Consider the following 19142-nt stretch of genomic DNA (forward strand, 5'->3'; position numbering starts at 1 on the left):
AATTGGTCAAAAAGTTCTTAGATATCCATCCATCCATCCATCCATCCATCCATCCATCCATCCATCCATCCATCCATCCATTCAAAAAAGCCATGGCATACTTAGCTAATTTTACAGCTTAATTAAAAGCTGCTGTTATTCTACCATACAAACGGAGATTAAACAATATGCTCCAATTCTGAGAAACTGTTTCACTTAAAACCCAGAAAGGCCTTCTGTAGCTGCCAATCAGAGCAGACAGCTCAACCAAAACAATGACACCCACCCCCAATCTATTTAGGAGAATAGTTCTTATATTTGAGAGAATATGAAGCAATTATGTGATTTGTTTCTGCGCAAACGTCCTGTTGCACAGAAAATCCTAACTTTGGCCAGAAGATATAGAAACTGCCCATGGCTATTCCATCATCTCATGAATGAATTTATGGTAAGAAGAACTATATAAATATGGATGTTCAGCCTGTGTATTGACTCCTGGAAAAAGTTTTTTTTTCCTTTCCCTTCTTTTTTCTTCCCTTCTTTATCAAAGTGAAGGTTGAAAGACTATATTGCTTTGCTGGCAACAAAGCCTAAGTGGTAATGAAGGTTATAAAAAGTGATTTTACGATCAGCATCTGAAAAAACATGTCCTTACCTTTCACACTATTGCAGTTGGTTGGAACCATTCATTACGGGGAGGATATTGGCAAGCTGGAGAAAGTTAAAAGGAAAGATTATCAAAGAAAAACCAGAGAGGGCAAAGAAAGGACAACCCAGTGCTGTGAAGACAACTACAAATAAAAGATTCTAGGAAAGGAAGTACAACACAATTATATCTTATGATGTACTCAAGTTTGAATAATGTTTCTGATTCAATTTTGAACAAGCCTTTTGCTCTTTTGTTGCTCATGTCCCTCTAAAATCCAGTCCCAAATGCCAATTTCAAATCTTTTTATTCATCCTGGCCAAATGCTCACATCAAGACACAAACAAATAAAATTTGCTTCTTCAAAAATCACACTGATGTACTGCCCAATCTGCAGGGAGAGAGGAGGTCTCCTCAGCATGTGAAGTCTTTCTCTGATGTGGCTGACAGTAATAAGGCATTGAAGATATTTTAAACAAGCAACTAAGCCATCGTGCAATTATAAGACTCATAGGATGGGACAGTCAGCACCTCCCAATTTAATCTTCAGCCAAGGATGATGTAAAGGATAAAAGAGGGATAAACTATTTTTCGAGGAAAAGAAAAGGTTGAGCAAAATGTAATGAATAAATAAATATATGAGTCAGTTCAAGAACTATTTCTAAAAGAGTTTATAACTAAGATGGCTCCTGCTTTTAGACCAGGAGTGTCAAACTTGCAGCGTCACATGACGTATCAGGACTCCCTCCACCTTTGCTAAACTGGGCGTGGGTGAGGGCGTGGCAGCGTGTGACGCATCTGGCCTGTGGTCTGCGACTTTGACAGCCCTGTTCTAGAACATCCTGCAGAAAATTCCCAATGCTGTCTTCTATCATTAGGCCCACTAAAACAATTTCGAGGGCAAGTGATCTTCAAGGGATTTTTATTGTCAAGAAAGAGGAAAAGACTTGATAGATTCCCAATCCTACCCCAACTATAGAAATAACATGATTTTGACTGAACTTGGAGATGAGGAGGACATAATTTACAAAACATCTTGGAGTGGTCCTTAAGTTCAACAGAGGCACCAGATGTTTGCACTGAGCATACCACATTTTTAAAGTGAAAGGATTAGGGGTTTTGAGCATCTAGTGCTCAAATTAGAGCCATCTGAACCTATGGATGCCACCGGAACCCCACCTCCCCATAATTCACCCTCTAAGTACCAAAAATATATATATCTCAAACTCCTCCCTGCAGATTTACATTCTTCAAATAGTGATAGGTGCACCCCTGGAACAAGTCAGAAGCTCAGCAATCCATCTCCTCTTTAAAAAAAAAAAAAAAAGGTCTGGGCTCCATTCTGAATATCTGATTCAGAGAGAGCACTTATCCAGGAAGCAGAAAGGATCCTGGCTAAACCTTTAACATGGCATTCATTATTAAAGCCACAATTGAAGCCGTAAAATGTCTGATGAGCAACTAGAGGGGTCTGTTCAAACTAACTCATGCTGTTGCTGCACTATACCCAGAGCTGATTTATTGAGCAGAGAAAGAGTTGTGGCATTCTGAAATGCTGGTTCTTAACCAAGTAAGCAATTTAGTTACTCTTAAGTCAGGCAAGTTGGGGATGAGAGGGCAATGGCATGAAACAAAAAGCAAGGCCGGCCAGATACAGGAAGGTCTGAGTCTGCGCACAAAGATAGCCAATTTTGTTGAGTCAGACAATTGGATCCTTGTTTCTGTTACAATTGATCTAATAGAGGATGTGGAAAGCAGTTGTCTGAGATGAGGGAAGTGAAATGCATTGCAATATGTTGGGAGAAAGGGGGCAGGGAGGGAGGGAGGGAGGGAGGGAGGAAGGAAGGAAGGAAGGAAGGAAGGAAGGAAGGAAGGAAGACAGACTTAAAGTAAAGCTACTCTCCCTATGAAATAGTATAAATATTCAAATTTATAGATCTGTGACAACAAGCCATAGATTCCAAGAGATTTTCCAGGAAGAAAGTCCACTTTGATTCCCCATATGCATGATTTAAATTATAAATGAATTCCACTTACTAGCAGTTTTAGTTTAGCTGCAGCACATAAGCAGGGCTTTCCTTGCTTATATCTTGTCATGATTACCTTTATATTTTCTTTGATATGATGTAGGGTGCATATTTTGTCAGTGTATACGTGCATATGCGCACACTCGTAAGTGTATATATGAAGTGTATATATGAAGATATATATCGTCTGATAATCAATTCAATGAGCACATGTGTTCAACCCATATGTTGAAAAAAATGGAAATTTTTATAGGTTGTACAAAAAGTGAAGTGTGTCTTAAACATCAGATTTGATTGTATTCCGTTTTGCCGTGAAGTGTCAATCTCATTTTGTTTCTTGTCAAAATATCTAGCCAGATATCAGCCTAGCCCAACGTGACTACTCCAGATAGATTTCAGCTAGCATGGCCAATCCATCTGGAGGCCAAGAGTTTTGCAAGGCTGGGGCATAACATTAAAAATAATGGCTCTGTATAATTTGTGGCCATCTGGATGACTTCTGAGGGGTACACATCCCCCTCTACATTGATTCGTGGTTAGTTGGCCAGCTTACCTTCTTCTGGGTTAGATTTATTCTAATCCCTCTCTGCTTGTATTTCTCTCTTCAGCCCAGTGGAATCTGATTAGAAAAAAGATAAAAGAAATGCAAGATTGCATGCTGGCATTGGGTGCTTCCAAAGAGAGAGCACCATTCCCAAAATCCATGGCCAAATTTTATGTTTAAATAGATTTTGCAGGGGAAGAAAGGAAAAGAAGAAAGAAAGAAAGAAGAAAGAAAAGAAAGAAAGAAAGAAAGAAAGAAAGAAAGAAAGAAAGAAAAACTCAGCAAGAACCCAAAAGTTGCCCTTGGACCCCACCTCTGTGTTTTCATTCACTGGTGGAGTCCCTGGAAGTTATTTAAAATAATTTCTTCACCTCTGAGGATTTTAGTACCTTTCCTCAACATCTTTTCTCAACTTTCAGGAGAATTTTTTTTTAAAAAAGTTTTATGGGTGAGAAAGATGTAATGGACCAAGTGATTTTCTTTGATATGCTCTTCCCGGGGCCCTGAAAGAAGGAGGGGTTGTCATGTCTTGGTTATTTGTGCGCTTCTTAAACCACCAACCAGTGGGAGGAGAACATCGATCGCTTTAATACTAATTTAAAAAAAGGGGGCCGAGCTTACCAGTTACAGAAAGCAGGTGCTGTCCAACTCCCTCAGTTACTAGCGCTGCCTCCGTCGCCACCGACGCTCTTCTCCTCTCCCTCCCGCGCCCATCCCGAGACGCCTCTTGGGGAGGGAATGCTTAAGAAGCCTCCTGCCTCCCCTCATCTCCCGACCGGCATCTTCCTTTCCAGCACCCTGTTGTACCTCAGACGGCCATGCAGAAGACGGCGATCTTGCTATGGGGCTTGCTGCTGCTTTCCGGGGTGAGTGGATGGTGTCAGTAAGGAACCGGCCGGGGACCGACGGAGCGAGACACGCTGGGAGGCATGAGGGAACGGGTGGGAGAGTGGAGAACCACGCGTCCCCACTCTTCCGCGTCAGGCGTCGCTCCATCCCAGAGGGCAAAATTGGGATGGGGGCAAGTTCGCGGCTTTTTTCTTTTATCCGGAGTGGGTGGGCGAGGAAAACTTGGACCGGTGAGTATCAGGGGGTTGTCTAAGATGATTTGGGATGGAAGAGGGTATTTAGGGCGCAGAAAAGGAGGGCCGCGGCGGTCACGGCTGTCCACAGGGTGGCAAGTGAACCCCGCGAGCTTCGCCGCTCCAGCGTGGGAAGGTTGGGATGCGCTCGCGTACGTCACGTGTGAACCTTCGCGAGAGCAGTAGGTATCGGTCGAGGCATCAGCCTGGCAAGGGGAGAAGGGCTGGTTGGAGTGAACTTTTGATGTGCTCCACTCCGATATAATGATGGTGACAGGGCAATGATGGTGGTGTAATACTGAATAACAAATACAAACTCTGCAGACTGTAGACCTAGTGGGAAATTCTTAGAGCTATATAAGGGACAGCACCGGAACCCTCGTTCTCGCCCTCTCCGCCTACCACGCCTTACTTCTGGTGGTTGGGATTCCCCCAGAACAGAAATCCATCCCGCGGAGGAAGGCGTGAAGAAAGGAATCTGGGGACGGCGATTAGAGTCTTGAGTGCGGGACGGGATGTGGCAAAAGGCTTCTCCGGTCCGGAAAGCGGGTGTGGCGCTTCTGCGAGTGGGTTCTCGGAGAAGGACTCTTCTTCCCATCCAGCTCCTTTCTTTGTGGAGGCTCAGCGGAAGGGGGGTGGAAGCGCGCCGGCTGGAAGCGAAAGAGCTGATTTGGGCAAGGATTTCACTTTCCTTCTTCCGAATTCTCAGAAGAGTAAAGAGATGGGGGATAATAAAGGAGGAATATTTTCAGGAGGAGGAAAATTTTCACATGGCTTCAGAAATGATTGGTTGCTTACTCTCCGTGCAGAGTAAGCATTTTAGCACTTTAGCGTATCCTATTGCAGAAGAACGGGGTGCGGGTGGATGAAGGGGCGGGTATCCAGATCAACACAAAGTAATTCAGCAGCAAAACTTCAGAAGGCTACCAAATTCTCACTGACTTTTCCTCCCAGAAAGCGTGAGTGGGGAGAAGAGGGTCATCTTAGTTTCACATCCCTTCTGGGAAGGAAATTAGGCTGAAAGACAAAGATTCGTTGAAGGATGTTCGTTCTTTTTAAAGTGCTAATATAACCTGCGGGGACACATTTTTATATTGAAAATGAGCTCCTTGAAAGGGATTTAACACTTGTCCTTCACAATTATTTTTTAATGGCTAACTTTCTCTCTCCCTAGATATTTATTCTTGGCAATAAATATTTCCGCCCAAGAAATAACAGCTTTGATTCTATGGATATGTAATTTGATACTATAGCTCTGAAAGATGGGTTAGAAAAGGCACCAAGCCCTTTTGACTTTGCAGCAGAAGACTCATTTGAGGCGGTCTTCTTCAGCAGGAAAACCATGCAGCTGCAAAGAGAACCACTGAGCATGCAAAGAGGGCATAAAGAAGGTTCTCATTTATCCTTTAATCATTTGCTCAAGGGAAAGTCCTTTGAGTGAAAGCCTTCTAGTAACCATGATTTACAGATGTGATTTATACATCATGTTGAGAGATTAATACACCCCCAAACACTTTGCAGGTTTAGTGGAAAAATTATTCGGAATTCTGCCCCAAAGAACCTTCTAATGTTTGACAGCAGGGAGAGAGAAGGTGGAAAGGTTTCATGGCATGGACATGGGGAACAAGTGATACCTGTAATGGAATCTAGGGAGTTGTGTTTAATTGAAAGCATAGCTGGGCAAGGATTATGCATGGCTCTACAGAAAAAGAGACGGGCAATGAGGCACTCAGAGAGGACAAGTCAAGTCCTCAAGATCATGAGTTTGCCCTGAATACAGTGTGAGTTTGCCCTCAAATACAGCAGACATCTACCACATTTGCTGTAAGGCTTGTGTTGATACAATGCTTTTAATGTGCCATTCATAAAACACATCAAAGCAGAAATGTTCTGGGTTTGTCAAGCATGCTTATGTGCAAAACTACTCCAGGTTTAAACTGACTATGCTTTACCTGATTTGCAAGTGCTTGGCCTTAAGCTCTCATGGCCTACAGAGTGTCCAAGCACAACTTGTCTGAAGTTAGGGAAAGGGAAAAGTGTTATGAGCATAGTAAACCCTGTGTTTAAACCACAGTATATGAAAAGTGGATGGCAAGAGAGGTGGAGAGCCTCAGGCATATAAGCGAGGAAAGGAGGGTGTGGTTTCTCAGCCCTAGCAACCCAGTTTTTTAAAATGACTCTGCATCTCTTCTACCTGTTTCCTCAGGCAATTCCCAAGAGAGGAGTATGCTTCTTTCAGTGCTGAGCATAATCTTTGAAGGTGTCCTTCTGCCTGTTTGTAAATGTGAATGGGGTTGGGGGGGAAATGGGGGAAGAGCTCTTCCATAACTGGTATGTGGAGTCACAAGACTCCAGAATCACTGCCATGCTCTCATGCTGTTTGGTTTTCTTTTGGTCAGCAGAAGACTTCCTTCCTTCCCTCCCTCTCTCCTTCCTTCCCTCTTCTCTCCTTCCTTCCCCTTCCTTCTCTCCCTCCCTCCTTCCTTCTCCTTTTTTCCTCCTTTCCTTCCTTCCCTCTCTCCTCTTCCTTTCTTCTTCCTCCATCCTTCCTTCTCTCCTTCCTTCCCTCTCCTCTTCCTTCCTTCTTTCCCTCCCTCCTTCTTTCCCTCCCTCCTTCCTTCCTTCTCTTCCTTCCTTTTCTCCCTCCCACCCTTCCTCCCTTCCTCCTGCTCTGCTTCCTTCTTTCTCCCTCCCTCCTTCCTTCCTTTTCTCCCTCCCTCCTCCCCTCCTTTCCTTCTCTCCTTCCTTCCTTCCTTCCATATGAAAGTGCCAAAAGTACCTGTAATTCTTATTTGTGGAGCAGGTAATCTTCTTTATAAGTAGAAGAAAATAAAATATGCCTTATTTGGAGGGGCAATGGAAAGGAAAGAGAAGACTCAAAGGGGGTAAATTGGAAAGTACCCAATAATGAGTATATTCTTACTTCTGGCAGGGCTTCTGTATAGCAGAGTCAATAAAATGTGTGTCCGGTTAGGGATGGTCCTGCAATTAGAAGGATAGTCGGCTGCCTGAAGTAGATGCCGAAGGGCAAGGAGTGGTGGTAAAGGTTTGAAGGCACAGCTGTGCGTGCTGCAATCGTTGCCCCCGACTTGGTAAACCAGCTGGCTGATTTTAGGTGCCATGGAAGATGCTGTCCCGTTGCCAACCTCAAATAAGATTTGATTGCGAAACCAATTGGTTCTTGATGTGGAAAGGGGGAGTGCTCTATAGGCTTGCAATGATGCCCAGAAGATTGAGAAAAGAGAGAGAGAAAGTCAAAGAAAGAGGGTTAGAAAATAAAAAGCAAATGTTCTAAGACTGAAAACACTCCAAGCATCAAACATACAGACCAAGCAATTCAATTAAAACGTTCCAAAACATGTTTATTCCTAAGTTTGATGAAGCGAAGAGGAGGAGGAAATCTGATGTGCATAGTTTCCAGAAAACGCCTTCTGCCAGAGGGGGCTTGGGTCTTATTGTGTGGCTGAAAAGAGAAACAGAAAAACTGGGTAGTGATTATTAGGTCATCTGGCTTTTCAAAGGGGCAAGGAGGCCTCAGTGTTATTCAGGCCACTGCTTGGGAGTTACTGTGCATTGTTCTCTGAACAGAAACTGGGTGGGGCACAGGGTGTAGAATATATAAGGTTCCAATTGGAGAGATGTTATAACCTGGTGAAGATGAAGAACAAGGTGGGAAAGAAATTGGTTACTGCAATGGAATAGGTACTTAGCTCAGACACCCATGAAGCTGTGAAAAAAGGCCATACATAATTCAGTAGTACAGGTCATGTTTTGCATTTAAAAGATCTCAGATTTAATGCCTGGCTTGTATGATGAGTTAGCAGAGGATATGCAATCTTCTGGTCTGAGATCCTGCAGGGCCAAATCTTATTAGGATAGGGCAGAGATTAAAAACATTGGCTGGCTGATCCCCTAGTATTTTGTGGCAAGAAACACACTCAAAATGAAAGACATATTTTGGCTTTACTTTTTTAAAAATTAATTTTTGTTGAATGTTTTACAAAAACAGCACACATTTAAAGAAAAAGAAAAGTAATAGGTAACTAAGAAAAATACAGAAAAGGCTAAAAAGAGGTATAAAGGAGCAGCTTCTGATCTTTTTTACAGCAATGATATATGCATTTGTATTTTATCTTCTCTCTAAGATTGTATCTTGGCACCTTTCTTTCTATGTTTTACTCTTCGTTATTCTCAAACCCATAAATCACTAGTTTACTTTTTCTGTTTTCACTGTTTTCACAATGAGTCCACAATGAGTTTCTGGTCACTAAAAATAGTGTTTTTTGTCTTTTTCCTAATTAAACAAGTCAATTTTGCCATTTCTATAAACTCTGTCATTTTTATCAACCATTCCTCTGTTATGGGTACTTCAGAGTTTTTCAATCTTTGTGTGTATAATAAATTTGCTGCAGTTACCATGTGCAAAAAACAATGTCTTTTCTAGTTGTCTGTCCATTAGTCCCAGCAAAAAGTTATAGTTTCATTAAGATTTGGGCCTGTCCAGGTGTGTCACACACTTTTCCACTTTTACCCAATTTTTTTGATGCTCTGAATGCTCTAAAAATATGCTAGGTGGCCACCAGAATGCAGTCCTAACCAAGATCAAAACTAAAAGAGAACTGTATTGGCCATATGAAAGAAAATTTAAAATGCCCATTAGAAAATCATATACCATAGTATATTTATTAAATCAATGCAAACATCATTCTTTGTAAACAATTGTCTTATTTTTGTGTACTCTGAATTAAACTAATAAACAGTCAACATTAGAATCTGAACCAAGTCTTGCCATCCACTGGAATCAAAAGCAAACCTTTCTGAGGAAGCATTTTATAAGGGCATCAATATGCCCACATGTCTAAAGAGTTTGCCTGCTGTCTGGTTAGTTGGAATCTTTTAGGGCTGTAGTTGAAATTGGAAAGCTGAAAAATGGAAGAAAGCAGCGGCAAGCCACTTACATACCAAGCATGTCTATGCCAATGTATAGTTTCTAGAAACCAAGTACTGCTTGAAGACAGTTTCCCTTTGTAACGTATAGCAAGTCTGACTATTGATCTATCTGGTCTGCTACAATCAATTTAACCTCTGCCCTGCTACCATTACCTTAACCTATAAACTGTGTTTCAAGTATTCCAACAGGTGACTTGTCCAGCTCTTATTGATTTTGAGAGTGCCCCCTGTGCATTTCCAAATAAAAAGATGAGGGCACTGTTTGGCACAGCATGTACATATGCTAATTTTATACTTAGCTACAGAATAATTTAGATATAGAAATTATATCTATAGTTTGACTAGACAAGCAATGTATCTTACTGAAGTAGGAAAGGCGTTACTAGATGTCAGATGAAGGATTAGATCCAAAGAGCCACATGAAAGAAAGTTGAAAAGCTCATTAGAAAGTTATGCAGCATATTTATTAAGCCAACACAGAGGTCATTTTTAAAAAATAACAATAGCCTAGCCTAGGCTACACTTCATTATTGGCCAAGTTTGATTGGACACACAAGGAATTTGTCTCCGGTGCAGAAACTCTCAGTGTACATATAAGCAACAAGTGGTAAATCATGACTATGATCTATAGCAATAGCATTTAGACTTATATACTGCTTCACAGTGCTTTAAAGCCCTCTCCAAGTGGTTTGCATATTCGTTTACATATTGACCCAGCAATCTTACTTCCCATTTTACCGATCTCGGAAAGATGGGAGGCTAAGTCCAACTTTAAACTGGTTAGAATCAAACTGCTGGCAATTGGCAGAATTAACCTGCAATGCTGCATTCTAAAACTGTGCCACCACAGCTCATGTTACATGCCTGTCCTCTGGGAACTAACCTCTTAGATGCATTTTAAAGTCAATTTTAAGATCACTTTAAAAATGACCTGCAGGTTGAAATATTCTTAGAATAGAACATACCCACAAATGGAAGTCAGTCCTTTGGTAGCAGCTTATGTGTCCTATATGTAGGACTTATAGGCCCTTTGCTTTCAAGGATATTTGCCTATGGTTTAAAACAGGGTGTTTTCTCACTCGAGTGCTGAGGATCAAGCCTGTGAGTTCTTGCATGCAAGGTCCCAAACCTTTGCGGCCACATAGTCTCATCCCCACCTTATCTTCTCAAAGGCTATGAAATAGGTTAGCCTGGGATCAGTGTAGCAGTGGGTTCTGGCAGGCACTACTGCTGGTTTGCTTGTTCTACGCATGCACAGAAGCAAAAAAATAAGATGGCGGTGCTCGAGAACTGATTCGGGGGCATGGCAGGCCTGGGTCACTGTTGGTTCCAGCGATCCAGGCTGCCAAACCATTACCAGTTTGGCCAAACTGGTCTAAACCGCTAGGAACCCACCACTGGATCGGTGAGTTCTGTCGCTGTATGAGAACCAACATGTTCTTCCCAGCCTTAGTCTGATAATCCAGCCTTTCCAGCCTAGCCCTGTCCAGATGCTCTTTGAGAATTTTGCAAGGTATAGATCAGGGGTGGGTTCCTACCAGTTCTAACCTCTTCTATAGAAGAGGTTCCACACATCTACAGTGCCAGAACCGGTTCCAGCTCCCTCCCCCCCCCGCCCATCTGCACATCATCAAGATGAAGAGCGAGAGGAGGAATTCTGGGAGTTGAAGTCCACAAGTCTTAAAGCTGTCAAGTTAACACCCTGGGTTTTTTTTCTAAAGGGTTAGGGGTGCAAGGGTCTTGTAACTTGACAGCTTTAAGACGTGCGTGCTTCAATGCCAGAGTTTCTGAGCCAACATGACTGGAGGAGAAATTCGGGGAGTTGAAGTCCACAAGTTTTAAAGCTGTCAGGTTTGAACACTGCTGGGTTTTTTCTAAAGGGTTAGGGGTGCAAGGGTCTTGTAACTTGACAGCTTTAAGACTTGCACACTTCAATGCCAGAGTTTCTGAGTCAACATAACTGGAGGAGGAATTCTGGGAGTTGAAGTCCGCAAGTCTTAAAGCTGCCGAGTTTGAACACCCCTGGGGTTTTTTCTAAAGGGTTAGGGGTGCAAGGGTCTTATAACTTGACAGCTTTAAGACTTGTGTGCTTCAATGCTAGAGTTTCTGAGCCAACATTTTGGTTGCTAAGCAAGAGTGTTGTTAAGTGAGTTTCACCACATTTTACAAGTTGGCCACACTCACCCAGTCACATGACTGCCAAGCTACTCCCATTCGATCACATGGCTGGCAAGCCACTCCCATCTAGTCACATGGCCGGCAAGCCACTCCCACAAAACAGGCCACACCTACAGAAGAGGTTCTAAAAAAAATTGAAACCCACCACTGGTATAGATAATCCAAAACAACATGGAAGAAAGATCTTTCTTTTACACAATGTTAGACACTGGCTCTCATTAAAGTAACTGCCTGGTGCCTACTTGCTCTCACTTTTACATGGCAGGATTGCCAACTTTGATAATGTGATGTTGCATCAATCCTCCAAAAGAAACAGCTCACAGAGATCTTGGATTAATTGATGGCACCTTGGAGGCTTATTGATTAAATGTGCCAATAAGAACTTATTTCACTGTGTCAGGCACTAAACAGGTTTTGTGTCCCTATAATTTTCAGGACCTGCAGTCCTTGGATGGAGAAAGAACCAAAGTAACAGGAATTCAGACTTACTAATTACACTCTTAGAGCTGCCTAATGCATAATTTAAATTATTCACCAGGGCAAAGAAGTGAAAAAGCCAACAATAACAAAATGGTGGGATCAGTTTGGGCAAGGAAAAGAACTATGATCAAGCCAGGGAACTCCTATCATCCCTCAAGGTACTTATTATAGCTGTCCAAGTGCATTTTTGTGGTATGAGTACATTGTATATTATAGACCCGGAAATCAGAAAGCTGTATCCCCCCTCCATATAAACAAAAGATAAAGAATCAATAAAGTTTGCTCTGCCATTAAGGATGAAGAGGATGAAAAATCACAGCAGCTGTAATATTTCAACAAATTGTTTTTAAAGAATCAATAAAGAATAAATTGACCTACAAGGCTTTACCGGCTTGCAAATCTACTTTAAGGTGAGTAGGAGAAGTTAAAATGAGAAATAGAGACAAATGGCTTTCCAAATTCTCCACCACATTTGCTGGCAAAGAAATTGGCTGAATGAATTTCTCCAAAGGATAGAGGCAATTTTCCAACCATTTCTCAAGTTTAGTATTTCCCATTAATGGCAGTAGTACTGCTAGTGAAGTAGCCTCATGGGGAAATGCTTTGCACTGTGTGTATGTCTGTGTATATGATTTAATGGAATCAGAGAGGCTGTGCACATCTGGAGAGATGGGTACACAATGAAATACAAAATATTCATATACTGTACATCCTTTGGCTATCTTGTCGTTCAGCAAATGTAACATCACACCCCACTCATAAGGATGTCTTTGGAATTCTTTTGTCCTTTGAAGTATTTACTGTGGCAAATTCTCTTTCATCAAATTTGAATGGGAATGTAAAATTTCTCCATGTGGCATTCATTAAATTCCCCCTCCATAAAACAGCTCAAATAGCTTTTGTTTATGCTTATTACTCACAGAGCACATTTAATAATTTGCTCTTGTGGTATATTTTCACAAACTGTGTTCAGGATAAATTTCTATCAAGCAAGGTCATGCCCGTATCCACTTTACAGATAAGAAAATTGAGTATGAAAGAGGAAGTCCTACGATAAATTGGTATTATAGGTAGGACTTTTTTCATTGCCTGAGAAATTGAACCGGGCAAATTATTATTCTGCTTATTCCAAATGAGTCATCACAAGACCAGATTTGTGAGTAAGGAATCTAATTGGTATTTGTATGGCATGTATGAATGGAAACATCAAAACAACATAAGGGCATCATATACATTGAAGTCGGCCCTCTGCACAGCCCAGTTTATATTCATACTGCCAATGTGCCTTGCATGGTCCCACCAATAAATCTAAACCTGAATTTCCAGGTTGCTTGTAATCTATGAACTGAAACTCCTTTTCATGAACTTCCAATTACACAAGTATCATATTATTCCAGTATTCAGTGCCCAATTTTTTCTGCAGGTGTAAGATCAAGGAGTTTTATTTCTGTCTTCTTGCTACTAAAAGTAATATTCAAAACAATTAATATTCTAGTAAGAAAATGCACACAAAATGCAGCACTAAGAACAAACCAATAAAATAGTTGTAGCAATTAGCACTTAAACTTATATAACACTCCACAGTGATTTACAGTAGTCTCTTGAGTGGTTTACATATGCCAGCATATTTCCCTCCAGCAATCTGGGTCCCCATTTTACTGACCATGGGAGGATAGAAGGCTGAGTCAACCTTCAGCCAGTTGGGATCAAACTCCTAGCTTGCAGTTAGCCTGCAATACTGCCCTAAATATCCCAAAATATATTTCAGTTAAACGTTTTTTTCCAATGAGATCAGTCTATCAGGGCAAAATATGGTCTACCCAACTATGGGATGGAACATACAACTTCCATCTTACCTTTCAGCCCCAATCTAGGAGCCTTTGCAAGCAGTCGCTTTCATGATAAACTATATTTGTGTTAAATTTATATTTACCGACAAATTTACCCCCCCCCCCCTTTACTTCTTTTTCGGTAAATGTAAATTTAACATTTCAATCAAACATATTCACACCACTGTAGCTCTAAAGAAAAAATCCTACTAAGAAGTTATTTTCCTACTGATAGAAAAGCCTACTGTGGTATGGAGTTCTCTGGCTTTGGGTTTCAATGCTTTGGTTGGAGAAGGATTAGAGGAATATACTTATTCTAAGGATCTGCTGATCCAGGCAGGTTTATATGGGACAATATGATCTGCCTTCCAGAGGAATTATTCCTCTTCTAAATATTTATTATTTGTCTATAGTTCCCTGGACAGCGAATTGAAAATGCAATACAAAACAAAATATTAGAAACGGAAGCATAGGATGAAAAAAATACATAACAACCATTAATTACAACGAATGCAAAATATAAGATCTATAAAAATAGGAGCAAAACCACTTCCATGACTCCAAAATGGTTTTATTGACATTTCCACTTTATTCGTATTTAAATATTTCTATTATCTAAGGATTGCACTTATATTTTTATGCCTATTAATTCATCTGATGAGATCTGCTGAGAAGGATACTTCTCACAATGAATGTTATCTTTAAGAAAGGGAAAAAAATCTGTCTCCTGCAGTTATTTGACTTTTCTTTAGGTGGGAGAACCTTGAAAAGGCCTCAGGTAAGAAATAAAATAGGAGCTGCTTCTTCAAGTAAGCAGGTAATATTGCAAATATCATGTGGCCTCAGTGTTTACTCCTCTGGAGTAGTTTTTCATATCATTTCTTCATCATGAAATAGATCTTTTCATTTTCTTCAATAATCATAAAATTTAATTGTTCTGTAATTTAACAGTTTTTGAAAGAATACATTTTTAGAGGTAACTACTCAAAACTGAATTGTTCTGTAACGTAACAATGTTTGAAATAATACTCTTTTAAAGGCAATTATTCAGTGCAGGACCCAAAGTGAACAAACAAAGAAATCTTTATTAACCAGTTAGCCTCTACATACAGGTAATCCTTGCTTAGTGACTGCTTTATTAAAGGCATTTTATTAAAAGGCAAAAACTTTTGTGACTTGAGTTCATTTTGTCAAATACATACTGTGGCTTGATTGATACAGAGCTGTAAACTGGTTTAATTGGAAAAAGGTGCATCCAGATATTTTCTGGTGTTTAGGACTGTATGCTTTATTTATAAATTAAGATTCCAGTGCAACCCATTCACCAGCCTTCACACTTAGCTCAGGTATCTTGCTGCTGCCTAGTTGGTCAGTGATAAGAGTCACAAAGTGTAGTAAAAGTGATGTTAAGAAGTATGGGCAGAATGCCCTGTCCTATTGAATAAACCATCTTCAAAATTGACACAGTAAACAAGTTACAAAGCTTTATTCTTGCAATCTCAACAACAAACAATGCTGTTGATTGATATCAGTCAAATCAAGATAAATAAAAGAGAAAATTTACCTCATATGAAGCAAATCTCAGTTCCTTTCTTTAAGCAGTCCCTTAAGCAACTTAAGTTCTCCAGTGCCTAGTATCCCTAATCAATATGGTGATTATGTGTAGTGTAGTGTAGCGTATAGTGACAAATAATGGGATTTTTATACCAAAGTTATTTGTCAGGGTACCCAGTATCCCCTTTTCCAGAAATGAGAACATTTCTAAGTCAAAATAAAGCAATTTGGAAATTTAACTTTATCTCCCCAATTCCTTGTATTCCATTGTATTAGATCGGGTAATGGAAAGGCACACACAGGCTAACGGTAACAACAGCTCTTTATTAACTCAGTAGCAACTATGTACAATCCAGCAAAGGTTGAGTCTGATAGCAGCCCTTTTAAAGGGAGCTGTCAGACCCTTCGACCAATGAGATTAAACCTCTGTTCCTGCCGAAACAGAGGACCTTATAGTTGAAGCTAGTATCTAACACCCCTCCCTTCTTAGATGGAGTAATCTGACTGGTTACGTAGTCACGCAGGTAGGCGGGCTTTTTGGTAGCTCTGCCTGACCTGCGCAGTTCAGTCAGAGGGTGTTCTTTGCACAGGTCGGACGGATCTGTTTGCTCCGCAGCTCTGCTTGGTGGAAGGTCCTGGAACCTTTTACAGGCCACGGCTGGAGCTTCTAGAGCCGGTTCGCTCGGAGCTCGATGCGGGCCTGCAACACAACCAGATAACTTCCCTGGTACCCTTGGGCTTGAGCTGCCTGTTGATGGAGTGAGTTCTTGCTCTGTTTGGGTAGGGCTTTGGCTAACTCGTGCAGGAGTTACCTCTGGTTGTCTAAGAGTGGAGTTGGAGAGGTGGCCACAGAGTTGGCGTCTTGGGGGTAGGGTCAGCAAGAAGTTCTGGTAGTGGGCAGCGGCTCAGAGCATTGTCGTGCCCCAAAGTGGAGCCTGGTCGGTGGACAAGGCTGTAGGAGTAGGCAGCTAAGAAAATGGTCTATCTGGTCATCTGCGGTTATAATGACACAGGAGTAGGTCTTTCTACAGCCAGCAAACCCAGTAGTGGCTTATAGTCCATAATTAGTTCGAAATCACAGCCGTATAGGTACTCATGGAACCTTTTTACTCCGGTCACTGCAGCCAAAGCCTCCTGGTCCAGCTGGCTGTAGTTCCGCTCAGCAGCGGACAAGGTCCTAGAGTAAAAGGCTATGGGAGCCTTGGTTCCATTGGGCATGTGGTGGCTGAAGACGGCTCTGACACCAAACAGGGAAGCCTCGCAGGTCAGCACCAATGGCAGGGTCTGACTGTATTGCATCAGGAATGTGTTTGCTGAGAGAAGTCTTCTTACTGCGGCAAATGCGGTAGCCTTGTTCTGTCCCAGGACCACTTCGTGTACTTCGCCAGGAAACAATGTAAGGGCTCAGCAATGGTGGCTTTCTGTTTAAGAAAGTCACTGTAGAAATTAAGGAGCCGGAGGAACGCCTGTAGCTCGGTTTGATTACGAGGTGTAGGGGCATCCTGAATTGCTTTAATTTTTTTATGGTCGAGTGAATCCCAGAGCCACCGATTAGGTACCCTAAGAATTCAACCCTTGGCACATTAATTTGGCATTTTTCTTTTTTGAGATGGAGGCCTTTGTCTCTAATTCTAGCCAAAATAGTTTGTAAATGTTTGAAAAGTTGTGCCTCATTTGCAGCCGATACCAAGATGTCATCAAAATAGGGGATGACTCCTGGAATCCCCTGCAACAGCCGTTCCATGACGTTTTGGAACAGTCCAGGGGTGATATTAACTCCAAATTGCAGGCGGTGGCATTTGAATGCACTCCTGTGCATCACAATGATTTGGGCCTCTGCCATAGAGCCATCTACAGGCAATTGTTAGTATGCCTGTGCCATGTCCAATTTAGCGAATACTTTGCCGGGGCCTAGAAAATGTAGTAGGTGCTGTACAATGGGTACAGGGTAAACGCTTTGTTGTAATACTTTTTTGATTGTGCATTTGTAGTCTGCGCAGATGCAGACAGACCCATCACTGTCACTATAGGGGTCTCCCAGCGTGCATGATCAATCGGCTCTAGGATTTCCTGGCTTACGAGCTTGTCAATTTCCAGATCAATTTTGGGGCGGAAAGCAAAAGGTACTCTCCTGGGTTTTAGCCTTATGGGGGCTATGTTGGGGTCCAAATTAAAAGAGATTGGAGTCCCCACATACTTACCCAGACTGGTGCCGAAGACATCCTCGAATTCCTCAAAAATCACTTCAGCGGTCTTGTCTTTCAAGGCATTGATACCGGTCACTTCTAGGCCCAGGGCTTAGAACCAGTGAAGGCCCAGAAAGCTCTGCAGGTCGCCGTCACTGGGAGCTGGCCGCTGTATTTCTTGAATAGCACCTGGAAGGTGCCTTGGCCCACGATGGGGACTCGGTTCCCCTGGTAATTACTGAGGCGGATGTCAGAGGTGCGTAGATGCTGTTTCTTCAGGCTAGGTATAGCCCACTTGAGTATAGACCATGGCATGATGGTCAGTGATGACCCTGTGTCAATCTCCATCTTGCATGGAGAGCCCTCGATGAGGACTGTGACCTTCAGCTTTTTTGGTCACCTAGTGCGGACTTGGTCAATTGAGGTGAGGTGGGTGACTCTGGTGTCACCCTCTGAGCGCCATGGTGGCTTCTGCCATGCCCCTTGGTTGGGTCTCTGCTGGTGGTTGGATCGGTTTCTTGGCTGCCAGGTCATCATGGGGTGCTTGCTTCCGCAAACTTTGGCAATGTGCCCCTTTCGCTCACAGCGCTAGCAGATAGCGTTGCGGAAACGGCAAGCTGAACCTCAGCATATACGAGTCCCAGTTCTTGGTGACTGAGTCATATGGAGTTGGTGGGGCATGCATGACCATTTTGTGTTCTGAGGATGTTTTGAGTTTGCCGCTCAAAAGTGGCTACTCGAAGCCGCGCTGAGCTCCAGGCTGGATTTACTTGCTGGATTGCTACACTCTTTTCGGTTTGCCTAGTTGCCTTCCAATCCCATCCTCGTCCCCAGTGTTAGATCGGATAATGGAAAGGCACACACAGGCTAATGGTAACAACAGCTCTTTATTAACTCAATAGCAACTGTGTACAATCCAGCAAAGGTTGAGTCTGACAGCAGCTCTTTTATAGGGTGCTGTCAGACCCTTTGACCAATAAGATTAAACCTCTGTTCCCGCCGGAACAGAGGACCTTGGTGGAAACCATTATAGCTGAAGCTAGTATCTAACACATTGCATACACATGCAAACAAAACATGAATCCAACTTAAAAGCAATTAAAGGGTCTTCAAATATTTCATTCTTCTGACTTCCTTTTGTTCCACCTGTCAGAATGTTTTATGAGGCTAATACCTATGTCAACAAGAGCCATGTTAATAGTAAACACATTCGGATGAATCTAATGAAGAACATGTGCCCTTAACCAACAATACCAATCTGGGGATAGAAAAGGAGGAAATTCTGGTGTTTCTGGAAAACACAGAAGGTGAAGTGTTATGCAAGATGCCAGATTCAACTTCTCCTTCTTTCATTACTATTACTATTATTATAATTTTAAAATGAACATGGAAGTTAAATTTTCCACATCACGGAAAATGTAGATATTCATTTTGAATATATCATGCTTGGGGTAGTCTTGGCATTAACACAGTCAGCTATGCTTCTAGAATTTAACTAGTAGGAATAGGTTGGAGCCTTTTTTCAGTGGAAGAAAACAATCCGGAAAAAATGTGGAAACATTAGTATGTTATTTATATTACTTGTTATTAAAAAATCCAATAACTGACCTTTTTTAACACAATATCCTATAGAATCACATTTTTTAAAAAATATCCAAATAACTGGCATTTTATAACAAAAGTTCCT

The 19142-nt window shown here is 41.8% G+C and overlaps 1 protein-coding gene across 4 annotated transcripts in view; it reads left to right on the top strand.

Moving 5' to 3' along the window:
• The window catches only part of NGFR (nerve growth factor receptor), a 224468-nt gene that overhangs the window by 151192 nt on the left and 54134 nt on the right, over nucleotides 1–19142 (top strand). For 2 of the 4 annotated variants that reach the window (XM_087713611.1, XM_087713612.1), the window contains exon 1: nucleotides 3826–4062. The exons of the other annotated variants lie outside the window; for them this stretch is intronic. In XM_087713611.1, coding sequence (XP_087569737.1) covers nucleotides 4015–4062 — 48 coding nt within the window. In that variant the 5' untranslated portion in view covers nucleotides 3826–4014. Of the gene's footprint in view, nucleotides 1–3825; nucleotides 4063–19142 lie in introns of those variants that run through there. 4 annotated transcript variants of the gene reach the window in all.

The sequence above is a fragment of the Thamnophis sirtalis genome, unplaced genomic scaffold (genome assembly GCF_051295495.1).
Source record: "Thamnophis sirtalis isolate CommonGarterSnake01/CBP01778 unplaced genomic scaffold, rThaSir2_p1.2 scaffold_4, whole genome shotgun sequence".
Lineage (NCBI taxonomy): Eukaryota > Metazoa > Chordata > Lepidosauria > Squamata > Natricidae > Thamnophis > Thamnophis sirtalis.